This window comes from Lithobates pipiens, unplaced genomic scaffold (assembly GCF_037356315.1).
Source record: "Lithobates pipiens isolate NorthernLeopardFrog02 unplaced genomic scaffold, aLitPip1_a1.2 Scaffold_27, whole genome shotgun sequence".
NCBI classification, from domain to species: domain Eukaryota; kingdom Metazoa; phylum Chordata; class Amphibia; order Anura; family Ranidae; genus Lithobates; species Lithobates pipiens.
Genome location: NW_027507788.1, coordinates 103,325,610 through 103,353,092, shown reverse-complemented (window position 1 = coordinate 103,353,092; position 27,483 = coordinate 103,325,610). Strand labels below are relative to the sequence as shown.

Sequence of the window (27,483 nt, the reverse complement as noted above, 5' to 3'; positions counted from 1 at the left end):
TTTCTTCCATATTGTTCAGGTAGATTTCCATATCTCCAGGGTTAGCCTACCCCAGGTATAAAGAATATGATTCACAAACACATAATGAATAGCAATACCAATATTTTTCCACACTGAAACATGTTCATTATATACTCATCTCAATATGCACAGCATAATATACTCAGCACAACATAACAACGTAATTATCTACTTGAGATAATTAGCATAGCTGCTACACTTCCTACTAGCAGGACATCTTTTGGGACTTAGTCTTGAAAATAAAAGTTTTGTGGTACTCTAATTGGAAGCTGCTCTTTAACAATACAGAATGTTTGCATTACACCTATAGTGCAATTACTGACTCAACAGAAGAGCACTTGTCTAAGAACTAGACAGCTGATTCATGACAGCATCCTATGGTATGGGATTGCTAATCAATAAGAATTGCATGCTTCTTTCTATTTCATTGTTTGTTAACCATTTTATAAAACTTAGGTGATTGAGCAAAGACATAGCAAAAGAGTAAATTGGAGAGGCAGGCTCCTGACAGGAGATATATAAGCATCTTTGATAACATCACCAGTTTGCCAGGAAACAGAGCACCATCATCCCAAAGTGGATGTACGGATAAAGTATGTGTCCAGTGACAGCCATGCTCCCTTTCTTTATACATAAGGGAACAATTTTCCTTGGGTGCGGAGACATTTTTCACAACTGGAAATCTCTGTGTTTGAAAACACGGTCCTTAAAATGCTTCGAAGGGCATGTTATCAACGTTTTGATCTCTACAAATGCCAATAGTCTTCTACATTTAAAATACAATTTGTGTATATTGCATTGATTACAACCAATGGGTTGTGTATGGTCAATTACAGCTGGCCTAGATAGAGCAGTAGGTGGATACAAAAGTTATACACCTAAAGTTGTTGCAAATGAAGAGAAGAATAGGAGTACCTAGCAAAAGACTAGTCAAAAAAATTGGAATAAATAACATCTGAAGTCTTTAGAAGGTTTATCGAAATAATCATGTATTGTGGCTGACAATTAGTGGTTTCTGTGCCAAACTGATATACAGATTTCTATTTAGCAAATGCCATGGACAACTGTATCAGATTGCAGATTTATAATTGCTTTGTAAAAGGGGTCCATTTATTTGTTATCATGGCTACTTGATTATTCAGTAATTTGATCCAGCCATTCTGAATACTAAGGTATCACACAGTTGTAAAATGTATTGAAAGAAGTATGGCTTTTTATTTAAAGACTCAGTTGACGGCTCAGTCTTTGCACACATAAATGGTATTAGCTCCAAATTACTTCCTGTTCTTAGTTAGAAAGCTACAGGGCATAACAGTGGACATAGAGAGAACATCTTTCTCTGTGGAAACTGGATGACATTGGTGCTGGCAAAGCAGGAAAACCAAACCAACAGTGTATGCAGCCAGCAGCAATAGTGTGTGTGTGCATTAACCTCTACTTGGCCCTCCCGTCAAAAACATATCTATGTGTAGGCATTTATTTAAACGCTGCCTTACCCCTTGAAGTTTCATTTTAGTGCTGTAACCTAACATGACAGTAAACAAATTCAAGACTGCAAGCCTGGCCATTTCTGATCCACCCACTCCACCACAGTGATTTCACCTACACCGTGAACTTCTCTATAAAAGCTTTCATTATACTAACAGATTAACTATCATAGAGCACAGTGTAATAAAGGATTCCCTTAAACAGCAGAGCACTTAGAGTATGGCAGCCTACTTAGCTGCAGACAAGCTGTCTCTACTAGTGGAAGAAAACTAAGTGTTCCAATAAGTTTTTCGGCTTGGTTGGAAAAAGAATGGCCCATTCAATGGCACCTCTCTCTAAATGCCCTTTTCCTTGCTCTTAACAGTCCTCTTTCCATAAAATATTTGACTTCATCCAGCCTCGCCTCCTTGGAAAGCGTGAACATCATCAGTGTTTCCGAATTCCACTTTAGCCTTTCTCTGTCACTTTTTTCTCTCCCTCCTTTACATTGCCTTATTTTTTTTACAGCATGCAGGAATTGCTATGGAGACCTAAGAGAAGTTGAATGTTCACACATGGCAAAAATGTTTTTTTTTTTTTGGACGCCTCTGCTCTGAATGCAAAACCCATTCACAGGTCAACCTAGTCCTAATAATGTCCTCATGGTTCTGTTCTAATAGGTACATTGAATGACTGCTTAAAAGGCATGTCTCTACCAACTAGGTTGACAGAGGGGGATTTAGCTTTACTTTATTCTTTGTCCATAAGGCAGAAACACCTTTTTTTTTGCTGAGCTACACCAGGCCATTTAAGGTTGCTAATATTCCCTGTGAATGCAGCATGGATGGTATGACTATTAAATGTGTGGAGCTGGTTCACATACATCACAAGGTTTCTGAATCATTATTGGCCCAATTCTTCTATATAGACCTAAATCCTCTTTGTTTAAACAATTTAAGTTCTTGTTTATAATCTTTTAGTGGACAATAATCACTTTATTAGACATCTAAACAGAAGTCAAAGTGAAAAACATATCATCTTCTACAACTGCTAGCAGAACTTACTCAATGGGTCATTGAGCTGACATTGTAGCATGTACCTTGCAAACCAGTTTACCATGTCCAATAATTACATAAAACATGGGCAGGAATTTTGTTAATCATGGTGAAAAACTGAAAGATTGCTGCTAACACCTGCCATTAGTACATGTCTGTATGCCTCAGCTCCTGACCACACATACAAAAAAGTGTTCCTGCTGAGGCTTCATGTGGAATGTTCTTTTTGATTAGTTGACTTAACTGAACACTAGGGGTTCAGTGGAAGGATATGCCTGTGCCTGGTCAAAGCAAATCTCTAACACCTGATGGGACTTACTGGCATACAGAGAAAGCTAAACTACATTTATATTTATTACCATACTTTCATAAAGTGTGATAATAAAGTTAATAGAGAAACAGTGCAGGATAAGTAAAGACTACAGTGACCTAAGCATTTTTTTTTTAATAGGTCTCATTGAGTTTGAGAAGACCACAGGAGATCACAGTGACCAACAGATAATCTAAGCAGACCAGTTTTTTATTTACCAGAACTGTTAATTACATAGTTACATAGTTAGTAAGGTTGAATAAAGACATCAGTCCATCCAGTTCAACCTGAGTGAGTGTCTACAATTGTCCCTATCCCTTTACATTTCACACTCACATTGGTCCCTACCCTCAAGGAGCCACAATCCAAGATCCCCAGTTGTATACTAGGGCCAATTTTAGACAGAAGCCAATTAACCTACCTGCATGTCTTTGGAGGTCATATATAATGAGAACCTTAGTCAGTGTATATAATATACCCTGTGTTACTATAGGGAGCAGAGATGGGAACTCTAGAAATGGGAAATTAAGCAGGAAGACAGTGAATGCTGCACGTAGGGTTGCCACCTCATCCCTTTAAAACCAAACACATATTAATTACACAGGTTCTGCGGCTGCTTAAGGTGGTAACTAAATTCACTTAGTACATTATCTGTATTAAATTAGCCACATAACCTGTGTAATTAATATGTGTTTGATTTTAAAGGAATGAGGTGGCAACCCTATGCTGCAGCCCAACTGTGCCAAAACATATCCTGTTAGTTCTCAATACAACCTCACTTTTACAATATACATTTTTTATTTAATGTTTCCCTTTGTTTGGAGTCCTCTTGTAAGTTTGTATTCTAAAGATATATACAGTATATATATATATATATATATATATATATATATATATATATATATATATATATATATATATGATAGCCTCACGTAACTGTTAAATTACAGTGTTGTGACCCCACACAGTGATCTGTACTGTAATCCTGACAAGTAGGGCCGCCTAACTGCCTGTCATCCCATTACTGAGACCACACACAGCTTGAATATGCATCTGTATCCCGACCTTATACACCTCCCTGCCGTGCCAAGACTCAGCCTCTGCTGCTCACAGACAACACACTAGGCCTTTGTTGAGTGGCATAGATTTCAAATTACAGTACATTAAATCTTCTTATGCCAGCCCAAGAAAACAAGTTTTCATGCTTGTGCATTTGTATTAATATTAATGGTGTTAGCCCACTGACAGTAAAAACCAAGAGCAAAGTAAATACATGCCAGTGATCCTGACTGAGTACTCTTGAGTGAAGTGCAAAGGCATCTATGATAGACAGATTTAGTAGCACTTAATAGTTACGATGCCCGCCGTCTTTATGAGGCTCCTGGGACAGAGTTAGTGAGTGGCAGGATGTAATGTAGAGGTAACTGCAATTTAATCCTATTAAGTACAGCATGTCAAAATGACAGCGGGCAACCTGAAAATAATGCATTGTATGCCAGACTTTATCCATTAAGGAGTTTAGTTCTGTCTGTTTTTGAGTAGGTTAGTCCAAAATGAGACTTATAATGCTGTACAACTGGCAACATTGCCAACATGACATTGCCAATAGTATACTGTAGTAGAGTTAAAGTGACACAATTAAATATGCTAGTAAAATAAAATGACACTGAGTAATTTCAGTGGCGGCTGTATTTTTGTTTATTGCATGTAAAACTGCTTAATGACTGCTGGCATCATGAAGACTGCCAATTCTTGGATGTGCAAAAGTAACACATTCTGTCCACTGGTTACAGCACTTTAAAGGGGACCTCTAGTCAGTAAAATATCACTAGTTAATTTTACATTATATATATATATATATATATATATATATATATATATATATATTATGCTTACTTTCATTTAATAGTGTATATGTGCACAGACTATGGATGCTAAATTATTTGCATATTCTGGACTCAGTTAAATATATTTATAACATTCTATCCGTAAAGAGCTTTAATACAAGCTATCCCTGCCCTCTCTAGCTGATTGTAATGTGTGGTAATTCATTCTCAAAGATCCCATCAAAGAGACTATTCACACTGGGTGCACTGCAGTTATCCCACTGCACATCAGCTGATGCATTGTAACACAGCAGCTGGTGTGAATAGACCCTACAAACAGGGCTGCTGATAGAAATCATGGGGCCCCGTACAGCCTACCTGATGGGGCCCCCTTTAGCCACATCCCTGGCCCCGCCCCTATACCGAGAGGCTAGGGTATACAGACAGCACCCCCCACCAATTTAACACAACTAGAGGATGATCAAATGAAATGGAATCAGTATACAGAGGTTAACTTTTTCTGAGAGATATTAAAGGAACACTCTAACCACAATGACCACTTCAGTGATTTGAAGTGATCAAAGGTGGTAGGAGTCAGTATGTGGGATGGCATATGAATATACCAAGGTGGTATAATGATTGGCTTCTAACACGGAGGGCTACACATAGATCAAAATTTGTCCGATTACTGCTAAACTGAATTTTGATGTGTGTGTACCCAGCTTTATCCAACTTCTTGCTTTAGCTGGCTTCTTCCAGCGCTGAATGGTTCCCTACAGCGCTTGTGTATGTTTTACTGACTATGGTGTCCTTTTATGAAGCAGTGAAATCTATTCACTACTTCATTCTCCGGCATTCACAGAGGAGATCTTTCTCCTCTGTATGTCAGTTTATAAAGCGGAGTAGATCGCTTCACCCTTGGAGGAGTGAAGCGATCTACAAACGCTTCTAACACTGGAGAACGGCCCCTAATACTGGAATCTCGTGAGACTTTACAAGATTACAGTATTAGAAATTCACCAATACACAGAGATGTCAATTTATTAAGCAGTGATAAATTATCACAGCTCAATACACTGACACGCGGTGTGATTAATGTTAGTAAAATAAAGAGTCCCCCTACATAATATATACATGTATATACACAAACATTATATATATACACACATTATATATAAATATGACAGGGGGACATGGTTACAGTGTTGGGGGGTCTGAACGAGGCATAAGGAAGTTAATCATCTTCCTCTTTCCTCCTCAGATCCCCCCAGATTCTGTCTTCACTCCCCGGTTCTCCACCTCTGAGCTGGTGAATCGGGGAGTGTGAATTCTGACACAGATCGCCAGTGAAGCGCTGAGATCGCAGCTTCATAAAGTGACCGTTACTGTGTCATTCAATGAGGATTCTCAGTGTGCGGAGATAATCGGCGGGAGAACATATTCAAACACTTCTCCCCCCGATTATCTCTGGTTCATAAACTGTTTATGGGCTGTGATCAGCGGCGATCCTCTGGATCACTGCTGATCACTGCTTCACAAACAGACACCTAAGCCCAGTTGCTCACACTTCAGCCCCCCTGCGATGTGATGAGGTTTGGTGGGGGAAGAGGGCTCTGCAGCTGGCTGGAGCATGGAAACAGGTAAGTGAAAGAGTCTATCCCCCCCCCCTCCACACACTGCAAGGTTGGACTTTATTTCATTTCCTGGAGATGGGCTGTATTATATATATATATGTATACACTTTCTTTGCTGTTAATACTCAACTTTATGAATATGTTAGGAATATACTGGGACTTTTCAGGTGCTATATAAATATATTCAACATACAACTATATTAAAAGAATGATTTTGTGAAATGCATCTGTGTGTAGTCCCTGAAAAGTCCCATTATTTTCCTAACATATTCATGAATTTAGCTTTCACTTCCACCAGACCTGTCCTGCTGAGGTGCAGGGCAAGTTTACAGCACAGATTTGTACAGAGGCAGAACGGGGATCACAGGAGAAGAATGCAATCTGTCACCTGTTATCTTGCCTTGAGGAGAGCTCCGGTGTTCTGTCCTTCCCGAGGAGGGGGGAGGGAGGCTCGGGTGCTGATAGGAATACACGTCCCCTCTTCTCTTATCCATAGACCCCTGTGTTATCTGAGATCCAGGCTCCTGCGGTGATGCTCTCCTCCTCCCTCGGTCAGCCCTGTGCAGTCAGACTTTTTTCTTTTTTTTTTATTATTCTAAATGCTGTTAAGATTGCTCGGGCCCCCCCTGCTGGCTGGGCCCGGTACAACAGGGTCAGCTGTACTGGCTTATCAGCGGCCCTGCCTACAAATCACAACAAGGACCCTGAAGTCAAATTGTAGTTAGTTTCTAGAAGCAAAGAAACAGCTGCTGTGTTCTTAGATTGGATGCAAGATTTTGGTGCAATAGAAAACAAATGAGATTTCTGTGCCTTTGTTGTGAGCGTTAAAGAATAATTTCTCCACAATACCTATAGCTACAGAGGTGAATAGTAGCTTTTTTTAAGTGCTTTTACAGTATGTTTAGAACATGCAAATAATTTAGTGTGCATAGTCTGGACACAGGTTTGCTTAAGGGTCGGTTCACACTAGGACAACTTGTCAGCCGCCTGACAAGTAGCGCCCCGTTATGTACAATGGAACCGTTCTAATCGGAGCGACACAAGTCGCTCCGACTTAGAAAAAGGTTCCTGTACGACTTTGGGGGGAACTTGGGGCGGCTTGCATTGGCATCTATACAGAAGTCGTTTTGCAAGTTGTCGCAACGGTCGCGTCCAGGTCGTCTGAGGCAGTCGCGCTGTAAGTCGTGCTGCCTCAGTGTGAACCGGACCTTAAGCTGTAGAAGTACCTCAGCCAAAAACTAATAATCATTCTTAGCAGGTGTGTGGAGATTTACACTCAGTCACTCACTACATTTCTTAATGAGTTAGGGGCCACAGCTGGAACACATTACCTCACGTGGACTGATTTCAATGCAGAAGAAGTTTCTCGTGAAGGCTTCTGTTTCTGCTATAAGCTCAAAACATTTTAAATGAGTATGTCATCCTCTATGCATTCAGAAACAAGAGAGACATGAGTAAACAGCTATAACATATTTATATATAATTCCTATGATATTTCTTGTTTTCCTCTTTGACATCCTAGCTTAGCCAACACTTGAGCCAGGAAGGTTATTGACAGCTGTAAGTTAAATAAGACGCTCCAGCAGGATTGATTGGAAACAGGTGGACCCTGGCATGATAAAATATGACTGGCTTTAACTACCTGATTGTGCTTTCATTGAGCAATTGATTATCTAATACTTGCAGAGGAACCTATAGTATGTCTTAAGTTACCAACGTATACAGTATGCATGATTAGACAAGGAAGATAAGAGGCAAGAGCATTAGCTTTATTATTACATTTGGATGGGGGTAGCTGTGAGGTGCTGACAGTGTTGTTCGGGACCATGGTCACCTGTCTTTAGACCATTTGCAGTACTGCTGGAACCCATTCCCACACTAGTGCCATTGGATGATCACTTAAAATCCTTCCCTTGTCCTAATAGGAAAACTAATAGGAAAACCGTGCTTATCTAATTTAATATTTATTTATAAAGGATATTCCTATGCAGTGATACTGAGCAGACTCCTTTTAATGATCATTGTCAACTTTATAACTAATAAATGTAAATGACAAATAGTTACTGTGTATGTGGTGTTGTCAGAAATACTAAGGGCAGCATATTGGGAACCACGTGCAAGTGGAAGGAAACTGTATATCTTGCCTGTGTACAATATATGAATAGTTGGCACCCTTCCAATGTTTAAGTATGATTTAAAAAGCCTAGAGGGGAATCACTGATGTTTATAGCAGGTTCAGATTAGTCTTTGGATTTACTGGGGCAGTTTAGGCAAACAGAGCTGATATTAAAAGCTCGATTGACTTTCTAAAAAGAAAGCGATGCAAATAATTGGCATTGATAAAATGATGGTGAATAAAAAAGAAGGGTAACATGGGCTTAGGGCATTCTATGGCATCTCCCTCGTGGGTTGCACAATCAAAGTACTGTATATTTTATTAAAATTTGCAAAACAAAAAAGTTTTTTTAAATATGTGGTGTAATGTTATAATTTTCAAAACCATAAACCATTTGGTGATTTCATTCAAAGGATTCAAATGAACACCAGAAAATAAAATACAAATACTACAAAAAAAACTAAAATTTATAACAGAAAATATTACAAGTGAAACCAGGGTACTGTACAGACATAATAATATATTTGGTATTGTTTTGCTAAAGCAGATTGTCAGGACCTGGATCCCCTGCTGGTGGCACTATGATTCCCACAGTGGAAGGGTAAAGTTTTGGTGGCCACCAGCACGTGTCTCTCAGTAGCCAGCTGATCCCAGTAATCAGTCTCCTGACCTTGAGCCTGATTCCTGCCCTGATTCTTTTCCAGTATCTGCATCCTGTACCCTGCTACGTCATATCTGCTGCCCTTGTTCATGATCCCAGTTCTGACCTTCTTCTTGATCAATCACCTTGTATCTTACCCTGTTAATCAGTGTTCCCCTTTTGTATATATTGTATTACAGTTAGGTTGCTAGTTATGTATTTTGGCACTTGATTTGCAGTTTCATTATTAATAAATCTTACTTTAATCATACAAAGTCTGCTTTCAGTTTCCTAAGTACAGCTACACTGAACTGGTCACCAATGCTGTTGCTGGATACCAGCACTCAATATCCCATACACAGATACTATCAAATAAATAAGCATGCTTTCCATGCCAACTAAATTGCTTATGTTTTTTGATAAATGATTATGTCTATGGAAGTTGATGATTCCAGCATTTTGCATTGCGATGGATAAAGACATATGAATACTGTAAAACCAGAGAGAAGTTATTCTCTAACATTCTGATGGCCTTAGCATTAGGAGGAACTCAAATGGGTTTATGGTTGAGGTCATGAATGAAGTATTTTAAAGTTTTGGACAGCTGTGATTAAAGTGGACTTAACCACTTGCTTCCCAAACCTCTTCTGACACTTCTCACATAAATGTAAACATAATTCTTTTTTTCTAAAAAATTACTTTTTACTGTATACATTTTTTAAGCAGAGGCCCTAGAGAATAAAATGATGGGTGCTGCAATTTTTTATGCCACACAGTATTCACGCAGCGGTTTTTCAAATGCAATATTTTTTGGAATACACACAATATAATACCCAATTTTTTGGGGTTTATTAGACCCTAGATCTGTATTCTGCCCTTAAAAGCATCTGATCAAACTGAGATCAATTTGATCAGATGCTTTCATGGGCCAGTAATGTCCTGGTTACATTAGACCAAAACCATAAGTGACAAAATATTCATCACTTCCGGTTTCTTAGACCATAGAGATGATCTGGGAAGTTCCAATCCTTAGTCATCTCTATGGTAAGTCATCTTGTTCCCAAGCTCCCCAGTGGGACAGAAGAGTCCAGGAAGGCGCCACATGTCAAAGTGATCCAGCTATTCTGATAATTTTTACTTTCTTCAGCACTGCCAGCTGAAAAGATTGATACCGGGGTTATGACTGCAGCTGCATCAATGGCCCTGGTATAATCACTGAAACCCAATGGACATCCATTTGAGGGAAGTAGTTAAAGTTCATCTCTACCTAGAATGGTTCAGCTTTGGGGTGATTCCGCTGCAGATTTCTTCTTTCTCTCAGAGATTTCACTAGCAAGATTTTCTTGCAGGAGTTTCTGTATCAACTGTTTTTCTATATTGCTGACATTTATACCTTCCCACTGTTTTTAGGTAGACATGAGGCTCTCTGAAATGGGAATTATGCATTTTTCAGACCTATTCAGAACCAATGATTTTTTTAAATCCAGCAGAAGAAGAACACAAACACAAAGTGGCATCAAACATACATATTGTGTAAGCTAGGCCAAGAATCTGTGGAAGAACATTTCAGCGATTTAAAATTTCTCAGAATCCCTTCTGACCAAAGGCTTATTCAGGCTTTGTATGCTATAGTGCAAATCAGACTGCAGAATGCACCAGCTATTTTTTGTCCCAAGGTAAATGCTAAATTGTCAGCTGTCTATCCGTGGGAGGAAAGGGTCAGGAAAAAAGCGTGGTTGAATAAATACAACAAGAGCAGTGGATGTGATGGCCGGAATAACATCACATGAGCTTAATCATTGTTGCATAACTCATCCCAACTGGACAAGACACAAATAAATAAATGAATATAAAAAAAAAAACATTTTGCATTTGTTTCCTGTTACTGATGTGGCAGCTGAGCTTGAGTACTCTGCCAAAGTTGCCAGGAAAATACGTCATCAAGAGGAGGGGGGGGGGGGGTGTAGCTGAGAACAAAGCTTTACAAAAGGCTGTTCATTCATACATGTTTCTATTATCCCATGCAGAAGCTTTTTGGCACAACTGGGCACAGAATCATTTGCTCTTTTGGTTTGGAGGACAATTCAGGAAAGAATATGCTATTTTTGTATGATGCAGTGATGAAACACAGGGAGGATAGACAACAGCTCTAATGTACAGCATTTTATTCTATTTTAATCTTTGATTTATATTTGACTTTTATATCTAAAAACATTTTAATCATTTATTCATTCAATTTGGTAAGATGCAACATATTTTCATAATTTGCACATAACATATTTTGTTTCTAACTGAGACAGCCATCAGAATTGTAAAAATGCACTCACAACTGAGTTGCATTACTCCATGTGTCATTTGTGCACATAAAGTACCTTCTAGTGACCTTGTTTAGTTGATTACTATAGTTGTTACTACAAATATATTCTGGTGGCTTAGTTAGTGGTTAGAACTGTGGTCTTACATTTCTGGGGTCATGGGTTCACTTTTCACTAGAGCTCTGTCTGCATGGAGGTTGTATGCTTCCTTGTGTTTGCATGTGCGAAGCTGTGGTCTCAGTCCAGAGACATACAGAAAATGTGACTAACTTGTGTTAACTTAAAGTGTCTATATAATTCCAACTCTGTCTATATAACTGATACAGGTATTTTATTGCTGGGATAGGAACAGAATGGTTTCAGAAACTCTGTAAAGTCTCAGGCCGCGTACACACGGGCGGACTGTTCGCCCAACTTAGTTCGTCAGACAATCCGACAAACAGTCCGTTCAAAATTTGCATGAACGGACTTGACCACACACGATGAGCAGACAGTCCGCTGAAAGCGTGCGCGATGACGTGAACGGCACGTACGACGGGACGAGAAATTCGACGTCCAATACACTGCAATGCAACCTTCGCCGTGTAAATCCTTTCTGAGCATGCGCGAAACTTAGTCTGTCGAACAAGCCTACACACGAGCGGACTGTCCGCTGAAACCAAGTTTGGGCGGACAGTCTTACGGAAATTCCGAAAAACTTTGTTCGTCAGACTGTCCGCTGAAACAGTCCGCTGAAGCCCACACACGAGCGGACTGTCCGCTGAAACACTGTTCAGCGGACAAAGTTGGGCGAACAGTCCGCCCGTGTGTACGCGGCCTTATATAACATTTTATTGATATGAAAAAAAAATCAATAACTAAGTAATATAATTCAAAATAATGCCAGTGTACTATATTTATTGTCAGAGGCAACTGTGTGCATGTTACCATTTCAACACACACAAGGATGTCATAACAACATACTGAATTCCACCAATCTCTGGTACTGGGACCTCCAAGTATTAATATTGATGAGAATGTTCGGACATGACTTTATACAATACTATATCCCATGATAGCACTGAATGGTGTAGAAAGAATAGAGGGGTACAATAAACAATACGTATATGTTTATACATCTTCCTAGTTAGCATTTCTTCAGAATGCCTTGTCATGGCCATAGAAAAAAATAAAATAATGGGTGCTAGTATTCTGGATAGCCATTTAGTCTTCTCCTACATATGTAGCATTGAAAGCCAAAATTCCTCACTTTTTCATGGAAAGCAAACAAACAAGCACCCTCATCATGACCAGCCTGGAAATATTGGGGTGGATTTAGGCAAATAGGTTGGTTACTTTGCAAGAGAAGTTGCACTGTACAAGGGAATTTTCCTCAGAGCTTAGTGAATGAGGTAAAATCTGACTTTGCAAAGCATTAATGCATTGGGCTTGCACAAGATTGAATGATGAAAGTCAGCAGAGCTTCATCTCATTCACTAAGCTCTGGGAATAATTGCTTTGCAAATTACAACTTCCTTTTTAAAGTAAATCAACCCCATTTTCTACAAAAAATCAGTATTTAGAAATGAGCCAATATCAGTCAGGATACAAATTGTCATAAACAAGTGTTTATTTAATGCTAGACATTCTTTAATACAACTAAAGGCCAGGGTGACTTAAAGTGCCCCATTTCATCTTCAATACAAGTACATGTGAATGTTTTTGCTATTTTAGAAGAGCTGGCTTAGTTTGGCAGTTTAGAGAAAATGTGCCCTTTTTAGTCTGCAATTAAAATTTATCATGTTCCATACTTATAAGATTTTCTACATCCTCGGTGTTCCCCAGAATGTAGAAGGAAAGTTGCAATCTGGGTGGATGACAGCCAACATTCTGTTACCCAGCTGTTCTAGACCACTTAAATAAACAGCATGGCCCACACACCTCCTTCTCTTTTAATTAGGTGGCATGTTTATAACAGTGGTTATGGCACAGGTCCCTTATTAGTTAGACCCGACCAAGTGAGACTTTAAATCTGACATGGTTCTTTTATCATGTTACTTGCCCACAATATATCCGGTGGCTTTCCATTGGCTTGTACCAGAATATTTCAAAATTAATTTGCCCTTGCCATTATGAGAAAATATGTAATGAAAATATATTTGGTAATGTTATTTTTTCTAGTGCAAATCAAGGCATGGCTAGATCTGGTATTCCATGGTTCTAGGCTATTTATACAGCTTTTTCCTGATGATAACTGTATATATTGGACAGCTAGCAATGCATAGATGAGAGTTGTTTCAGTGAAGATCCTGGTGGTATATATAAACCTGTGTAATGGGAACTAGCAATATGACTTTGGAATGAGACCATATAGACATAAAATGTCTAGTTAGTCTAATTGAAAGGTAACTGAACCTATCAGAAGTTATGTCAGCATTGTTATGACTTCAAATCCCTAGTCAATGTTGTATTCCTATACTGCAGGGAATATTAAAATAAAAAACAGTTTGAAAAAGTAAAATAATAATTATGTGCGTATTTACTTTCTGCTAAAAACTGTATTTTTTTTGCAGGCTGTTTGTATCAGATAGCTCTAGCTATTATGAGTGTGTGTGAAGGAGTATGGGCACTTCCTCTCCCAAAGCCAAAGCCTACAGATCCCAAATCAGAATTTGACAGCATCCTCCACATGGCCAAACATCTACTAAGCGACACCAAGCATCTCTACACCAACTTTGTAAGTACTTAATCATAACATAGTTGGGTTTTCATTGCACGTAACTTTCACTGCCCTCATTAAACTGGTAAAGGTGTCATTAGGTCCTCATACCCCTTCTATCAAGGCAATAAAAAGCTAAATAAAACTCACTTAACTGTTAAAAAATAAAATGAAAAATAAATTAAACATTCCTATTGATCAGTTAGGTTTTTTTCTTCAGGATTCTGATGGACAGCAAAAGCTTCCATATCTATATATTATGACTTCTACTCACTGTTTCAAATTGAATGAGACAATTGAGAATGACAGCATGGCATCTAACCATTGGGATTCTCCCAAAAGCCCATGGCCCAGGTGGAATTTTGTCAATCTTCAACTCAAAACTCCCAGCTGCAAACATGGGGGAACTTTGCTCCTTAAGATTAACCACTTAGCTGTTCATAGGCAAGCCAACATAGCTTTAGAATGGAAGAGAATTAAAGGATAATTCAATAATGGATAAAAGAAATCACTAGCACGTACATATACATGTCAGATTGACTGCACTTGTCATTTATTGTTTTTGTGATTTAGAAAATCAACTCCCCACAGGTAAGAGTCAGGTCATGTTTGATAGGAAATGGTTGACTGCTAGTAATAACTGCATTGTTTGCTAGGACCAGTATGTAATTTGCACCTACTGGATGTTTGTCTGAGACTGTCTGCTTTTTTGCACCAAACCTTCTGGAACAATAAGCCTTATTTGCAAATGGTGCATCAAAACAAAACACAAATACAGTTAAATACAGTAGCTATACAATGAGGGGCATATTTATGAAGCAAAGAATCTCACATTCACCAAAGATTCACTGCAGGTAATTCTTCCAGGTGCATGTCATTTAAATGACAGAGATTGATTCGCCACCAGTGAATGTTTGGTTAAGGCCACCTTCACTGCTTTATAAATATACCCCTCAGTTGTGATTTGCCTAAAGTTCTCTTTTTATCGTTCATTGGGAACTTGGCTAGGTAGACTCTGCAGTGAAAACAACTAAAGCATCCCTTCAGAATTATACATAGATCCTGTGGTGAAAAGAACCTCTATATGGTACTGTTCAAGGCAGAAATCTTAAAAACCGTCTTTCTGTTCATTGCTGAAGGCGGTGAAACAGATAACTATTCCTGGAGAGCCAGATGTGGCTTCTTAGAACATAAGGCGTATTCTGTGCTGTTTGCCTACTCTCCATGCAGTAAGAGTTGTAATTTTACAAAAAGCCCCACTTCAGCCCAGCCCTTGCTTAAAGGGCAACTAAGCCTGCAAAGTTCTGATGTTAGAATATGAAGTATATTTTTAAACAGTTATGAGGACTGCATTTGACATTATTAGTTGTGGTCAAACTTTATCCAACTCAAGCCAGAACTTTTTTTTAGTTTTGGATAGAGTGGGGAATGGTGACAGTCTCACTCGAAGCCCAACTCCAGGGAAAAAAGTTTTCCCATGCAGTCGGGCTGTACCTGCACATCACGGGTCAACTGCTCATTTTGTCCAGGGGTGAGGAGAAAGCTTATGCTCCACTTATACTTATACTTCCACCCGAAAACAGCGCTCCCCCATGGTCCAGCACTGGACTGATGACTGATGTCATCAAGTTCAGAGCAGGCTCCATAGACCAGGAACAGTCCACAATTCAAGACCATTGGAGCACAGGGGTGCTGGACCTGTAATGTGCTGGAAGGATCAGAGGATTGAGTCAGCATATCTTTCTTGTCCTCTCCCCTAGACAAAAATAACAGTTTACAAGTACTATGTGGCACAGCCCCACTGCATAGGAAAACATTTTTTTTTGCCTGGAGATGCTTTCAATTTCTGCTGCCATCTGTGACCCTTCTCACTTCCTATTTGATTGGAGGGCACAGAGATAAAAAATAATCTTCCTACTACTACTAGAATGTGGAGAGATCTGATGTCCTGTACATATGATCGGACAACAAAACCGTGGATTTTTGTTCGAAGGATGTTGGCTCCAACTTGTCTTGAATACACACTGTCACACAAATGTTGGCCAACAATTACGAGTGTAGTGACGTACAAGACGTATGTGATATCTCTATTATGAATGCTAGTTTTACAAGACCGATCGCTTCCGGTTCGTACTTGATTACAAGCATGCGTGGACTTTTGAGAACCTGCTAGCCAGCATTTGTTGGCAGAAAGTCTGACAAAAAATGTCCAATGGAGCATACACACGGTTGGACTTTCTGCCAACAAGCTCACATCCAACATTTGTTGTCGGAAAATCCGATCATGTGTACGCGGCATTACTGCTGTCTCTGTCCCCACTGAGATTTTTTTCCCTCATTTTGTCTTTAGACAGAAAATGAAGCAAGGGCGTGGACACAGGCAGAATATTTAAAGCCAAATTGAAATCTCACACTTTTTTTTATCTCTTGAGAATCTTGTACCCTTGCATGGTATGCTCTGGTGCTGGTTTCTTGCAAGGAAATGCAATAAACTACCTTTTTAAGGTATTATCTACTGACTTTCCTTGTACTGCAGTACTCTATGCTGGCGGAGCTGAGTAACAGCCATGCCACTAAGTACAAACATCCTCACATAAACTTGTATAGCAGAGAAGGGAAGGGGGTGTGCCTGAAAAATATATTGCATTATTCAATGTACTAAGGTCACTAACAGGCAAATGCTGCCATCTAACACTAAGAAAATGGAGGTTGCTAGTACAAAGTCAGTCTTAAAGCATATCTATTAACTCAAATGGGCTTTAAAACCTGACACTAACCCTAATCCAACAGATTTACATTACCTATGTTTTGTGCACATTTTAAAATACTGGTTTAATCCTTATTGATAGCATAATTTTAGTATAATAATTCTCATTTATTATACACATGTCTAAATTGTATCTTTGTTTTTCAGAAAGCAAAATACCCCTATGAAGGGGAGCACAAGCTGGAAAGTTTACCGGTGCTGACCATAAATGCTGTGGAGCTGTCTAGTATTCAGGTAACTAAAATATTTAGAACTGAAATTCACATATAATAAAGACTAGGATTTCTGTGATAGAAAAGCTCACTTGCCTTTAAAATACTGGTGTGCAGGCATGTACTGTTTTCATAAAAGTGATCAAAGGCTTTCCATCAAAACATTTTTTAGTTTTGGGTAGAGTTTATTGTGACAATTTTGTTGTATTATTTTTTCATTTTTTTTTCTACCCAACAATAGTTGCAAATACTTAGCAATATTTATATTAATCAAGAATGCATTATACCATTCAATTTAAAATATTTTACTACACAACCAAGTTAAGCTACCCTTAGATGGATTGAAATTTGTACAAATGAGCAGGCACCAGACAAATTTTGATGGTCGTTCCCACTATGGTTGTTCCCACTTGACAGAAGTCGATCTAATAATCGCTTTCTGTCAAACAAGACTGCTGGAAGACTTCTTTAGATCAGTGACTTGCAGTAAATTGGTTGCAGTTGATGATCAGTGTAGGAATAAGAATACAATGTCCCATCAGGGAGTATTCCTCCATCCACCTCTCATGTGTGGATGGGGGACTTTATTATTTATTATTAAGTCAAGTCACCCTTTTAAAACTATGGATAATCTCGTGGCACCCCGTTGTAAAATGTAAAAAACAAAACTAATAGTTTTGCAACAACATCCACACACGTAAGACACCCAACATTAGAGGTAATTTATTCCTACAAAGCAGATACATATTTGCACACTGGTACTGATTAGTACCAGAGTGCAAATATGTATTTGCACACTGGTACTTACTAGTAATCCAATGTTTCTCTTCTCTCTCAGCGTCTCTCCTTCACTCAGCCAATTTGACCCCAGTGCTGATGGAGAGGGGCAGGGAAGGGAAAACAAGGATGCTCTGCAGACACCTTATGTCCTTCTTATCAACCGATGATGTAATTAATTGATAGGAGGTCAGTGGCTTGAAGGTTCTAATGGTGCACAATGTGGCTTTGTGTAACTAAAAGGCAGGCCTTATTGACCCGGTGGCTTGTATAAAATTTTTGGGAAATTTTTAGGTATAATGCCCAAAGCACATCTGAAGAAACCTGAAGGCACCCCAGGGTGCCTGTGCACCCTGAGTGAAAAAGGCTGCTATACAGCACCCAATCTCCTGCTGTAGCCATTGTTGCATTGTTAGGACTAACTGTCAAAATGGCAAAATTTTAATGGAGCCACTGTTGGAACAAAAATTGGAACCAAACTCTAACAGGCTCCTTCTTCAAACGTTGATCAAATGTTTGACTTTGTCAAAAGGAGCTGGGCTAGCAAAGCCACCCACTGAGAGAATTTCAGCTGGTTCCTCAGGAACTGGACAAAATTTGCACACTGTATGGTCAACCTAAAGATCTCCAGACTGTGGTCCCTACAACTTAGGAGGAGGAGGGTATGTCCATCCTCTGAGTCATTCAGTTGTGTATGCATTTTTATGTGTATACAACCCGAGATCCTGATATTTAGGTACTTGCATATCTCAGCATTAAGCCAGCTGACTGCAGAGCACAAAACCCATATTCAACATCGATTAATTCGAGGGAATACACATGAAATATCTATATGCCGGATTTCCATATTTACCATACTAAAATAACAAAAAACATATTTTGCTTTTAGTTTGAGAAAAAAAAATACAAATAAAAAACTACTGTATATGGGAAAACACTATTCATTCCTATTTAGGGGTAATAAAAAAAAATTCCTTAAACCAATTAGATCTTGCAAACCAACATAAGTTTGTTAAGCCAGAGTAAAACCAGAATCTTAAATAGTGCACTTAATTGGTGTTAAACATTGCTATATTGTTTTTCCTGCGCGGCGTTCATGTCCCAAAACAGATTAAAATTTAATTTCTGGCACACAGACCACAAAGAAGCTCATTCAAGTTCTCTTGGATCATATGTGGCTGCTTTTCAAGTGAAAAGTTTTCAGCATTCACGGTTTGCCAAATCAAGACTAGCCAAGCCTCTTTTTCATGTCTTCATAACATGAAGCCATAATCACTACCGTTATCTTTAGCAGAGCAGTTTACTTCCTTTGTTTATGCGATTTATGTTTTCTGCTAAGAATTTGGCTCTGCGATAGTTGAAGTCATAACCCGACTATCTTATAAACAGCATTCGTACATTGGGAAACAGTGATATTTCATGTAAGTCTGTCTTCAGGACTGTGTCATTTACGTCAACAATAAGTTGTGGGTAAATGCTTTTCTCGGATGTTATTTTTTTGGAAGTCATACAAATTATCAGTGTTGTGATCTCATTAATTATCAGCAAATCACAATGCTGGGAAAAAGGACAGTTTGGATACAGATAGTGTTAAATGAGATAGGAGAGGTTATTCTGCAATTATTCACGGAGTGCAAACACAGTTCTATTTTTTGAAGATATTATTACTGTAAAATGATATCATTCTTGGAAGAAAATGACCCTTCAAGATTCAGCTGTGTCACTGGAGTTTGACAGTAATTTGCCATTGGGGGCAACTTGTTTTGTGTAAGTGGATGACGTCACAGGAGCATGAGATATATATTGCGTGGAATATCATGTTCAAAGCCCTTGATGTCATCGACAGCTGGAACCTTTTGGAAAAACTTGCAAACACGGGCCTTTCTGCGCAAATCCTGACCCCAGGAAATCAATGCTTAGCAAACCTCCCACTATTCATAAGCAATGTTCATCCGAGCAAGCAGAGGAGTAGGAAATGATTTCCTGTCTCCGCTTACTGTCATCTCCGGGTGTCTGAGGCAAACATGCATCCAAAATCACAACGGGGAAATAGTCAAAACAATACATCCCCAAATCAAAATAAGAGCAAAGTCTCCAGTGATGTGAACTTTGCACAGACACGCACAGCTGAACTTGACAGCAAACGCAGTGCATTAGACTGACACCTTGTGGCCATAGTAGTATTACACGCTACAAAGTACAACAGACATCCTCTTAAAACAGAAGGCATTTCACATGTCTCTGATTTATTCCGCACTTTGAGGAGTTGTGGGCACAGTCATGTACAGCAAAATATACACATCATACATTTGTTTAATAACGCGGTACAAAGAAGAGCATTAATCTGTGGTAACTCTTGGCAACAGATCACACAAAAACAGTAATGAATTGTCCAATTGTGTTTATAAAATTGACACCTCAATGACATTCTGAAAACTTCTACCTATGTTCTGTAGGAAGATGCTATACATTCAATAAACACAGTACGGATTGTGTCACAAGGACTGTACAGTATCTTTGAAACTGCAGCAATCAGTAATAAACAGTCAAGCTCCTTTTTAATAAACTAATATTATAATTATTGCTATGAGTTACTGCACTTTAAATGTCATCATTGCTATTTGCGCTGCTTTATTAAATAAGCCTGGATGATTTTCAGACCAAATTTTTACTGCAGGATCTGTGGCTAGTTTGTTCTGTGCCATTTTTCCCATATTACTCTTAGCTATGGAGAAATGCGAACCTTTTTTTTTTTTTAAATAGGGCCCTGTGCCTTAAGATTTTCCATGCATTTGAGTCAGTTTCTCCCTGGGCCTCGAAACAAGGTAACCCTTGATCTGCCAGCAGTTTTCTCATTTCCACCAAATGAATGTATCACTGTGTAGACTTCATTTCCATGCGCGCACTGGAAGCATGGGAATAATTCCCAACTTACTTTAGCAATTTCTAATGTAATAAAAGTGTTCCACACTCTGGCATCTTGGGAATTGGCCTCTCATCAAGGAATGTTTCAAAGCTGATATTAACACTGTTTCTGAAGCTTTCTGCCCTAATGCATAAACATGCAATTGCAGAGTGATTTTTAACCCCTCCTGGTCAGCTAAATATCTGGATTTCATGCCGCAATTGTAAGGAGTAGCTGCAGTTAAGCATCTTAATGCATGGCTGAAATATAAACAGACACTATTTTAATTGCAAAAGATTTGAAGAGGGAAAAAACATTGCGCCTATTCATGCTGTACTAAGTATGGTAATGCTGTATATTGCATTGCCAAAATTTTGAATACAATTCCAGTGCACATAAGCAGTGCAGCAGACATGCAAGGTGTAAATGTATTGAAAAAAAAATGCTGTATGCTAAAATATGCATTGTAGGGCATTGGAAGCCCATCCAAATTTAATGGTCTACATCAGGGTTCCATGGAACCTTAGGGCTCCTCCAGAGGTTGCTATGGGGTTCCTTGAGCAAGGAGGAATTTCTGCCCCTCAGATAAGTTTCCACTGACACCATTAAAATGGTTGTAAACCCTTACAAACCACTTTGACATACAGGTAAGCCTAGATTAAGGCTTACCTGTAGGTCCAAGAAATATCTCCTATACCTACACGGTTTAGGAGATATTTACTAAAAGACAGTCACAGCTGTCTATGGTGCATGCGCCGTAGACAGTGGCGTGCAGGCACACTATCGCCGTTAGCAGCATACCGCTGCTAATGGTGATATGCCGTTAGTGGAGGCTCCCGTGCGCATGCGCCGGAGTGATGCCATCGCTGCTCCGGCGCTCTGAGTGGCTGGAGCAGCGATACCCGTAAGAAGATGGACGCTCCGGACTACAGGGGACAGCGGTGACTTCGCTGGCTCCTGTGTCAGGTAAGTGACACATAATGGACTACTATGCGATGCATAGTAGCCCATTATGCTTTACCTTTGCATGGAGACAAAGAGGAAGTAAACCCATCAGGGTTTACTTCCTTTTTAATCTTTTTAGCTATCTGTAAGGGGGTAATTATTCCCAATGACCACAAGTCTAAGAAACATTCTTCTCAATGACCATAACACTAATGTCATTTTTAGCAGGGGTTCCCCAAGACCAGAATGTTATTTGAAGGGTTCCTCTGTGCTGACAAGTTTTGGAAAAGCTGGTTTACATAAAAGCAATGCATCCAAAATCACAGGATACAGCATGTAGAAGAAAAAAATTTGAAACTGAGATCAAAGAAAAACAGAGCAAAAGAGTAGGAAACTTTCAGGTTGCTTATGTCAAATGAAGCAAGCATCTTTTTGCTGTGGGTAACAGCCAGTTTCCTTTGCTCTAGCATTTAATCCCTCTTTGATGCTGCTACACCGCTAGCCTACTTCAAGTAAGCCCCTTAGAGCCCTTCCCTCTGCCATCCATAAGCTAGCACAGCAGCTCCTTCAGCTCCATGCTAGCTTTAAAAATCTGGCTGGTGGTAGCTGCTTTTATAAAGACAGATTTGAGGTAATTAAACCCACTGTTAAAAAATAGTTTTACAAAGTTTAAAACAAAGTATAAAAAATGTATAATTGTTTTTACATATCTGCCTGGAGTTGTTCCTTAAGAGAAGTGTTTATGGTAAATCCATGAATGTCGAGGATGCAAAACGTGTTACAATTTTATTACATTGGCATTCACTGAGAACCATAAATTGAAGGAAAGGATGACATAGAGGAGGCAGCTGACCATGGTAAAAGAAAAAAGAGGATATGATGTGATTTGCAGAGTGGTCTGTAGATGTGATAACAGATCAGCAAACCATTAACACGATCCAGCTGCCAACATCTATCCAGCAGAACCATGACGTAGATGGATTATACCAAGCTTTATTTTATAAACAAAGTTAAGAGGACATATTCGTTTGTGGAAGAATTTTCCTGTACTGTTGGTTTAAAGGTCTAATAGGGTAAAAGAACAAGTAAATACATTTGGCAGAGATGTTTAGGCTTATGGAGTTATTTTTTCACTCAAAGGAAAATACTAGGTTAATGTGGCCTTTTCCTGTTCAGTGGTTGGAAGAAAAAGATGACGTGATTGTAATAAGTTCTTATTCCTGATGTGTGTTGTGTTATTCAGATTTTCATTCTTTGTGACACAGACATAGGCCATTACATTGTTAGGTTTGTGGTTCTTTATTTATTTTTGTAACCAACGTAAATTTTGTTTTTTTAGATTCCTGCTGGTCTTACGAAGCTCAGCTCTGAGCTCTTCATATATCAGAAGCATTTCGATTGGCTGAAGAAAGCTGCACATGTTGTTCGCCCCTTGGATCACGAGTTTACCAGCATTCATAATCGCATTGACAAGCTGGTGAAGAAAGTTGATACTTTGGTATGCAAATATTTATTGCTGCCTGCTTTGGTTATGGTTAATGCATATAGTTAAAATATCTCATCCCTTATATTTTCCTATGTCTAGTTAAGTCGACTCTTGAAAAAGAAGTCATCTCTTTGAACCAATTTCTGTAGCCAAGTAGATAGATTTTTGGTTGTTTTTCACTGGCTTTCTCAGCTGCCAATAATCTGGTATGTAGCACATTGGGCCCCCAAAACTTCACATTTATTATTTCAAAAAGAAAATAACGTACACAAGATTAGTAAAATGAATATCAGTTGTATAATGCAACTCCTACAGATGTATGCTGAGAAATACGAGATTGAGAGCAGACTGTAAAACTTTTTTTCGGTCACTGCCTTAAAGTAATATTATATCATCATAAAGGTCCAAACTGTTAATGTACTGATTTTCTGCTGCAATAAACATTTAAACTCAAATCTCTACACACTCTGATGAATCTCACAGCACAAAGTGAAACAAAAAACCCAATTCACAAAATCTAACATGTCTTGCCCTAAATAAAGAGCTTTGTCAGGGTTGAAAGAGTGTCACATAATAAAGTGGATACATGTGCTCAAACACACACATTTAATGGCAGCTGCCATTTTCTTGCTTTTAAAGGCAAGACAATGGCAGCCGCCACTACATGTGTCTTTGTATTAGCACAGTTATTCATTTTATTACGAGACACTTATTCACCCCTGACAAAGCCCTTTAGTTGGGTGAAACATGCTGGGTTTTGGGGATTGGAATTGGGTTTTTTGTTTCACTTTGTGCTTCATTTAACAGCTTGGACCTTTATGATGAGCTCAGGTTAACTAGAAGCAGTGACTCATAAGAAAAAGTTTTATAATTTATTCTCAACCTCTCATTTCCAAACATGCATTTAGAAAATGCATTTGTAGGGGTTTCCTTATACAACCTATATTCATCTTACAAATCTATTGTACTTCATTTTATTTTTGCAATTATAAAAATAAAGTATTAAGGCCTGGTGGGCTTTATGTGTGGTAAGACATTCTTGCTCTTGTGTAAAAAAAAGTCAGCATTGATTCCCATAGAGTGGTCTACTTATAACATTATTTTGAGAATTCAAGCACATTGTGCAGAGTTTTCATCAATAATCTGCTAAAGCTGACAGACACCTAAGGCTGGTAGTTGATACAAAAGTTGGACTATCAATTGCAGCAAAGCAATGGTTATCAAAGAGCAACCTGTTTCCACATCAGTTTTGGCTAAAAGCAAGAGGAATCTAGGTCGTATTTCCTTCAGAAATCTACAGACTCTTTACTTTTTAATTAAAGCCCTAGTTATATAACCTAATATACAGTGAATTATAACTATCATGCCCCCGAGGCTGTAGTCAAGTCATAGGTCCCCACTACATACCTTAATGTAAGGTTGTAACAAACAAAAGCAACGTAAACTGGTCTTTTATCACCAGAACAGATTCCTCCTGTTCAACTACAACATTTTGGATTTTCTATTGCTTTTTCGGTTTCAGTGACAGTAGTCACCAGGACAAGAGAGGGTGAATCACCTCAGTGATGCACAGACAGCAAAAAAAATTAATTTTCCTGTTATAATCCAACATTGAAACTAATTGCTATTATTATTTCTTGCAGATGACAAGACTTAACATTGCCCGTGCTAGTGACTCACCTCTGCCACAGCTTCCTAACACAACAACCCAGTGGGGGGTTGTACAGACCGGCCATGCCGTTTTCCACCATTTCCACCTCTTCCTGGACTATGCAACTCGTGCCCTTGTACTTATGAAAAATAAGTTGTGAAAAGAACTTTACCATACATGAACTTCTGACTCAGGACAAGCCAATGTGCTGCAATAATAACAGGCTGCCTGAAGTAGAGGGAAACTCTGCTTGATTGTTCATGATCTATGGATCTTACAAAACACAATTGCCTAACTTCTACTGCACCTGATTTTCAGGAATGTGCACGGTGACACTACAAATGTTTTTTTTTTTTATTTACATGTAATATGTTGATCTATAATTCCTATTTATACTGCCAACTATTTATTTATTTATTTATTTCCCAGGTTAATATTTAAATATTTTTTTTTAATTTGGATTGGATGTCTGACCTCAATCTAAAGAAGAGTCTTGGCTGGTTTCTTAACATAATGTTATTGTAATTATTATATATTTAAGTAGCGGTGTTATATATTTAAAAAAGGTATTGGCGTTATGGATACTTTTACCTTTACGTCTTTAAGCATATTGGCTGGCTCCGTTTTTGTGTCCATCGTTGGTCATGTTTTTTTTTTGTTTTTTTTAGTTTTTTTTGTTTTTTTTAGCAAAGATTACTAAAACACTATAAAAAGAGAGGAAAGCATTTACATTTTTATACGTCTTCTTCCTTCATGAACATTCCAGATCAACACTGTAATAGAATGCTCACTGTTTATTGGGTAAATTACTTTTATGATCAGGCAAACATCCTGAAATCTTTCTTTGATTACTTGCATTGACTTCTGTTAGACAGAACTTGTGTTATTCACTATGGTACCGGGATCAAGTAAATGAAACTATGGAACTGAAATATATTCAGTTGCACCTGCCCATAGACATAGGATGGCTATGACTGTTGTTGCCATTTTTGGCTTGCAAGTCTTCTTTCTATGGGTAAAAACAGACACGGTCAACTTTTCTCAGGGAAAAAAATGATTGTACAGTTAAAAACCTAGCGATTTCCCTGTAATAAGTCAGCTGCAGTGCCTAAGAGCAAGCCGATCGTGGCTGCACATCCAACTGCTCTCTAAAGTCTTTGGGCACATTACATTTTTGGATGAGATGTTTTTGTCTCCAGGATGTAAAAACATAAAATGACACAGATAGCATTTATTGCACAGATAGGGGGACGGGGGAGTCTAATCTATAATTTTTTTTATTGACCTATCACAACTGTGTCTAAAAAGACATGGCGAGAAATGGTTAATCTGAATGTATATTACTGAATGTGGGGGATCAGTGATATTGCTGGTTACCTTCGGCTTTACTCTGTTGGCCCTTTAAATTTTTTCAACAAAGTGCCTCTCAGGTTATCTAAGGAAAAAAAAAAAAACCCTTGGCACGACTGTAACGCAGTACAGTAAAACATTTCAGACATCATTACATAAATGATTTTCATATACAGTACTTTATGCTTGGTTAATGTGCCTGACGTTTGGTTCACAGTCTTTCTATGTTTTTCCTCTTATTTTCTTTCTCTCTCTCACTTGTGGACTGTTCTAAAAGGGTGTGACACACCAAGCAGCCCAGCACTCAATCCTTCCACTTAGAGATGTGCAGAAATATTATGCCTTGTTATAACAAGCTGGCTTTTCTCAGCCAAGCTGTGTGACAGATCCACAATGCCAGGAGAACTTTATGAAGTGCTAGGGACACCTTGTGGCTGTGTGGGTCATTTCACATTTATTCCAAGCGCAATGCACAAGTGCCTGGAAATGGACAGACACACTGTACCTTTTATTTGAGGATTTTCTTACTACTTAATTTTAAATTGATTGAACAGACAGCTTTACAACCTAAGCATTTCAAATTATTTGATTAATTGTTTTTGGTTCTTTAAGCTTAGTTGTATGCTGGCCAACTTAGGGCACATTTTCATTCAAACTAATAAAGGTGACTGAAATAATAATCAATATTGCATTGGAGGGACCAAAAAAGTAGCATTTTTACATATGCAGAGATGATCCATGATGCTGGAAAATATGGTGTAAGAGCCTATCCTCCTCTGCCTACAGTAGGTAGGATTTGCATTACCTTTACTGCATGGATATCTGGCTGCAAGAACTAAGCCCCGGGAACTGGACTCATTCACTTAGCAAAGGGATGCTGTGTCTAGTTTATCCAAACATGTGCAAGACAAACTCCTTTAAAAAAAAACAAAAAAAAAAACAATTTTCCTGGAAAAAACAAACAAAGATTGCATCATTCTGTCGTGCTAGTTTTCTTTAATACCTCGAATCACTAACCCAGTACAATTATGCAGACAAGGGGTTCTGGCTGAAAAAAGTATTGAAGAGGGTCAACATAATAACCAGGGAACCAGTATTTTCAGAAGCTCTGCAGCTGTTTCTTTCTGTAGATCTACTACACATAATTGGATAATCAAAGGCAACACAACTTCATTTTGCTAAATGAACATTCTTTATTCTTTTATTTAATTAACCCTATAAAGGCTACTGGCAACAGTTGGATCAGTAATTTTAATGAATGAAATACTCTGCCACATCTACCAACCACTGCAGGCTTTTGTTAATACA

At 38.6% G+C, this 27,483-nt stretch overlaps 1 protein-coding gene across 1 annotated transcript; it reads left to right on the top strand.

The window, feature by feature from the left end:
- Positions 1 to 4,210: 4,210 nt before the first annotated feature.
- IL11 (interleukin 11) lies at positions 4,211 to 27,483 on the top strand. Its single transcript, XM_077455898.1, has 5 exons — positions 4,211 to 4,244; positions 13,937 to 14,100; positions 16,997 to 17,083; positions 23,028 to 23,186; positions 24,818 to 27,483. Exons 1-5 carry the CDS (start codon positions 4,211 to 4,213, stop codon positions 24,983 to 24,985), a joined length of 612 nt encoding a protein of 203 aa, XP_077312024.1. The 3' UTR covers positions 24,986 to 27,483.

What these genes read in the sequence shown, in the direction of transcription:
- IL11 (XM_077455898.1), top strand. Translation starts at nt 4,211, where the DNA reads ATGCCCGCCGTCTTTATGAGGCTCCTGGGACAGA. An exon ending in TATGAGGCTCCTGGGACAGA is followed by an intron (nt 4,245 to 13,936) that starts GTTAGTGAGTGG and finishes TTTTTTTTGCAG; the next exon opens with GCTGTTTGTATCAGATAGCT. An exon ending in AGCATCTCTACACCAACTTT is followed by an intron (nt 14,101 to 16,996) that starts GTAAGTACTTAA and finishes TTTGTTTTTCAG; the next exon opens with AAAGCAAAATACCCCTATGA.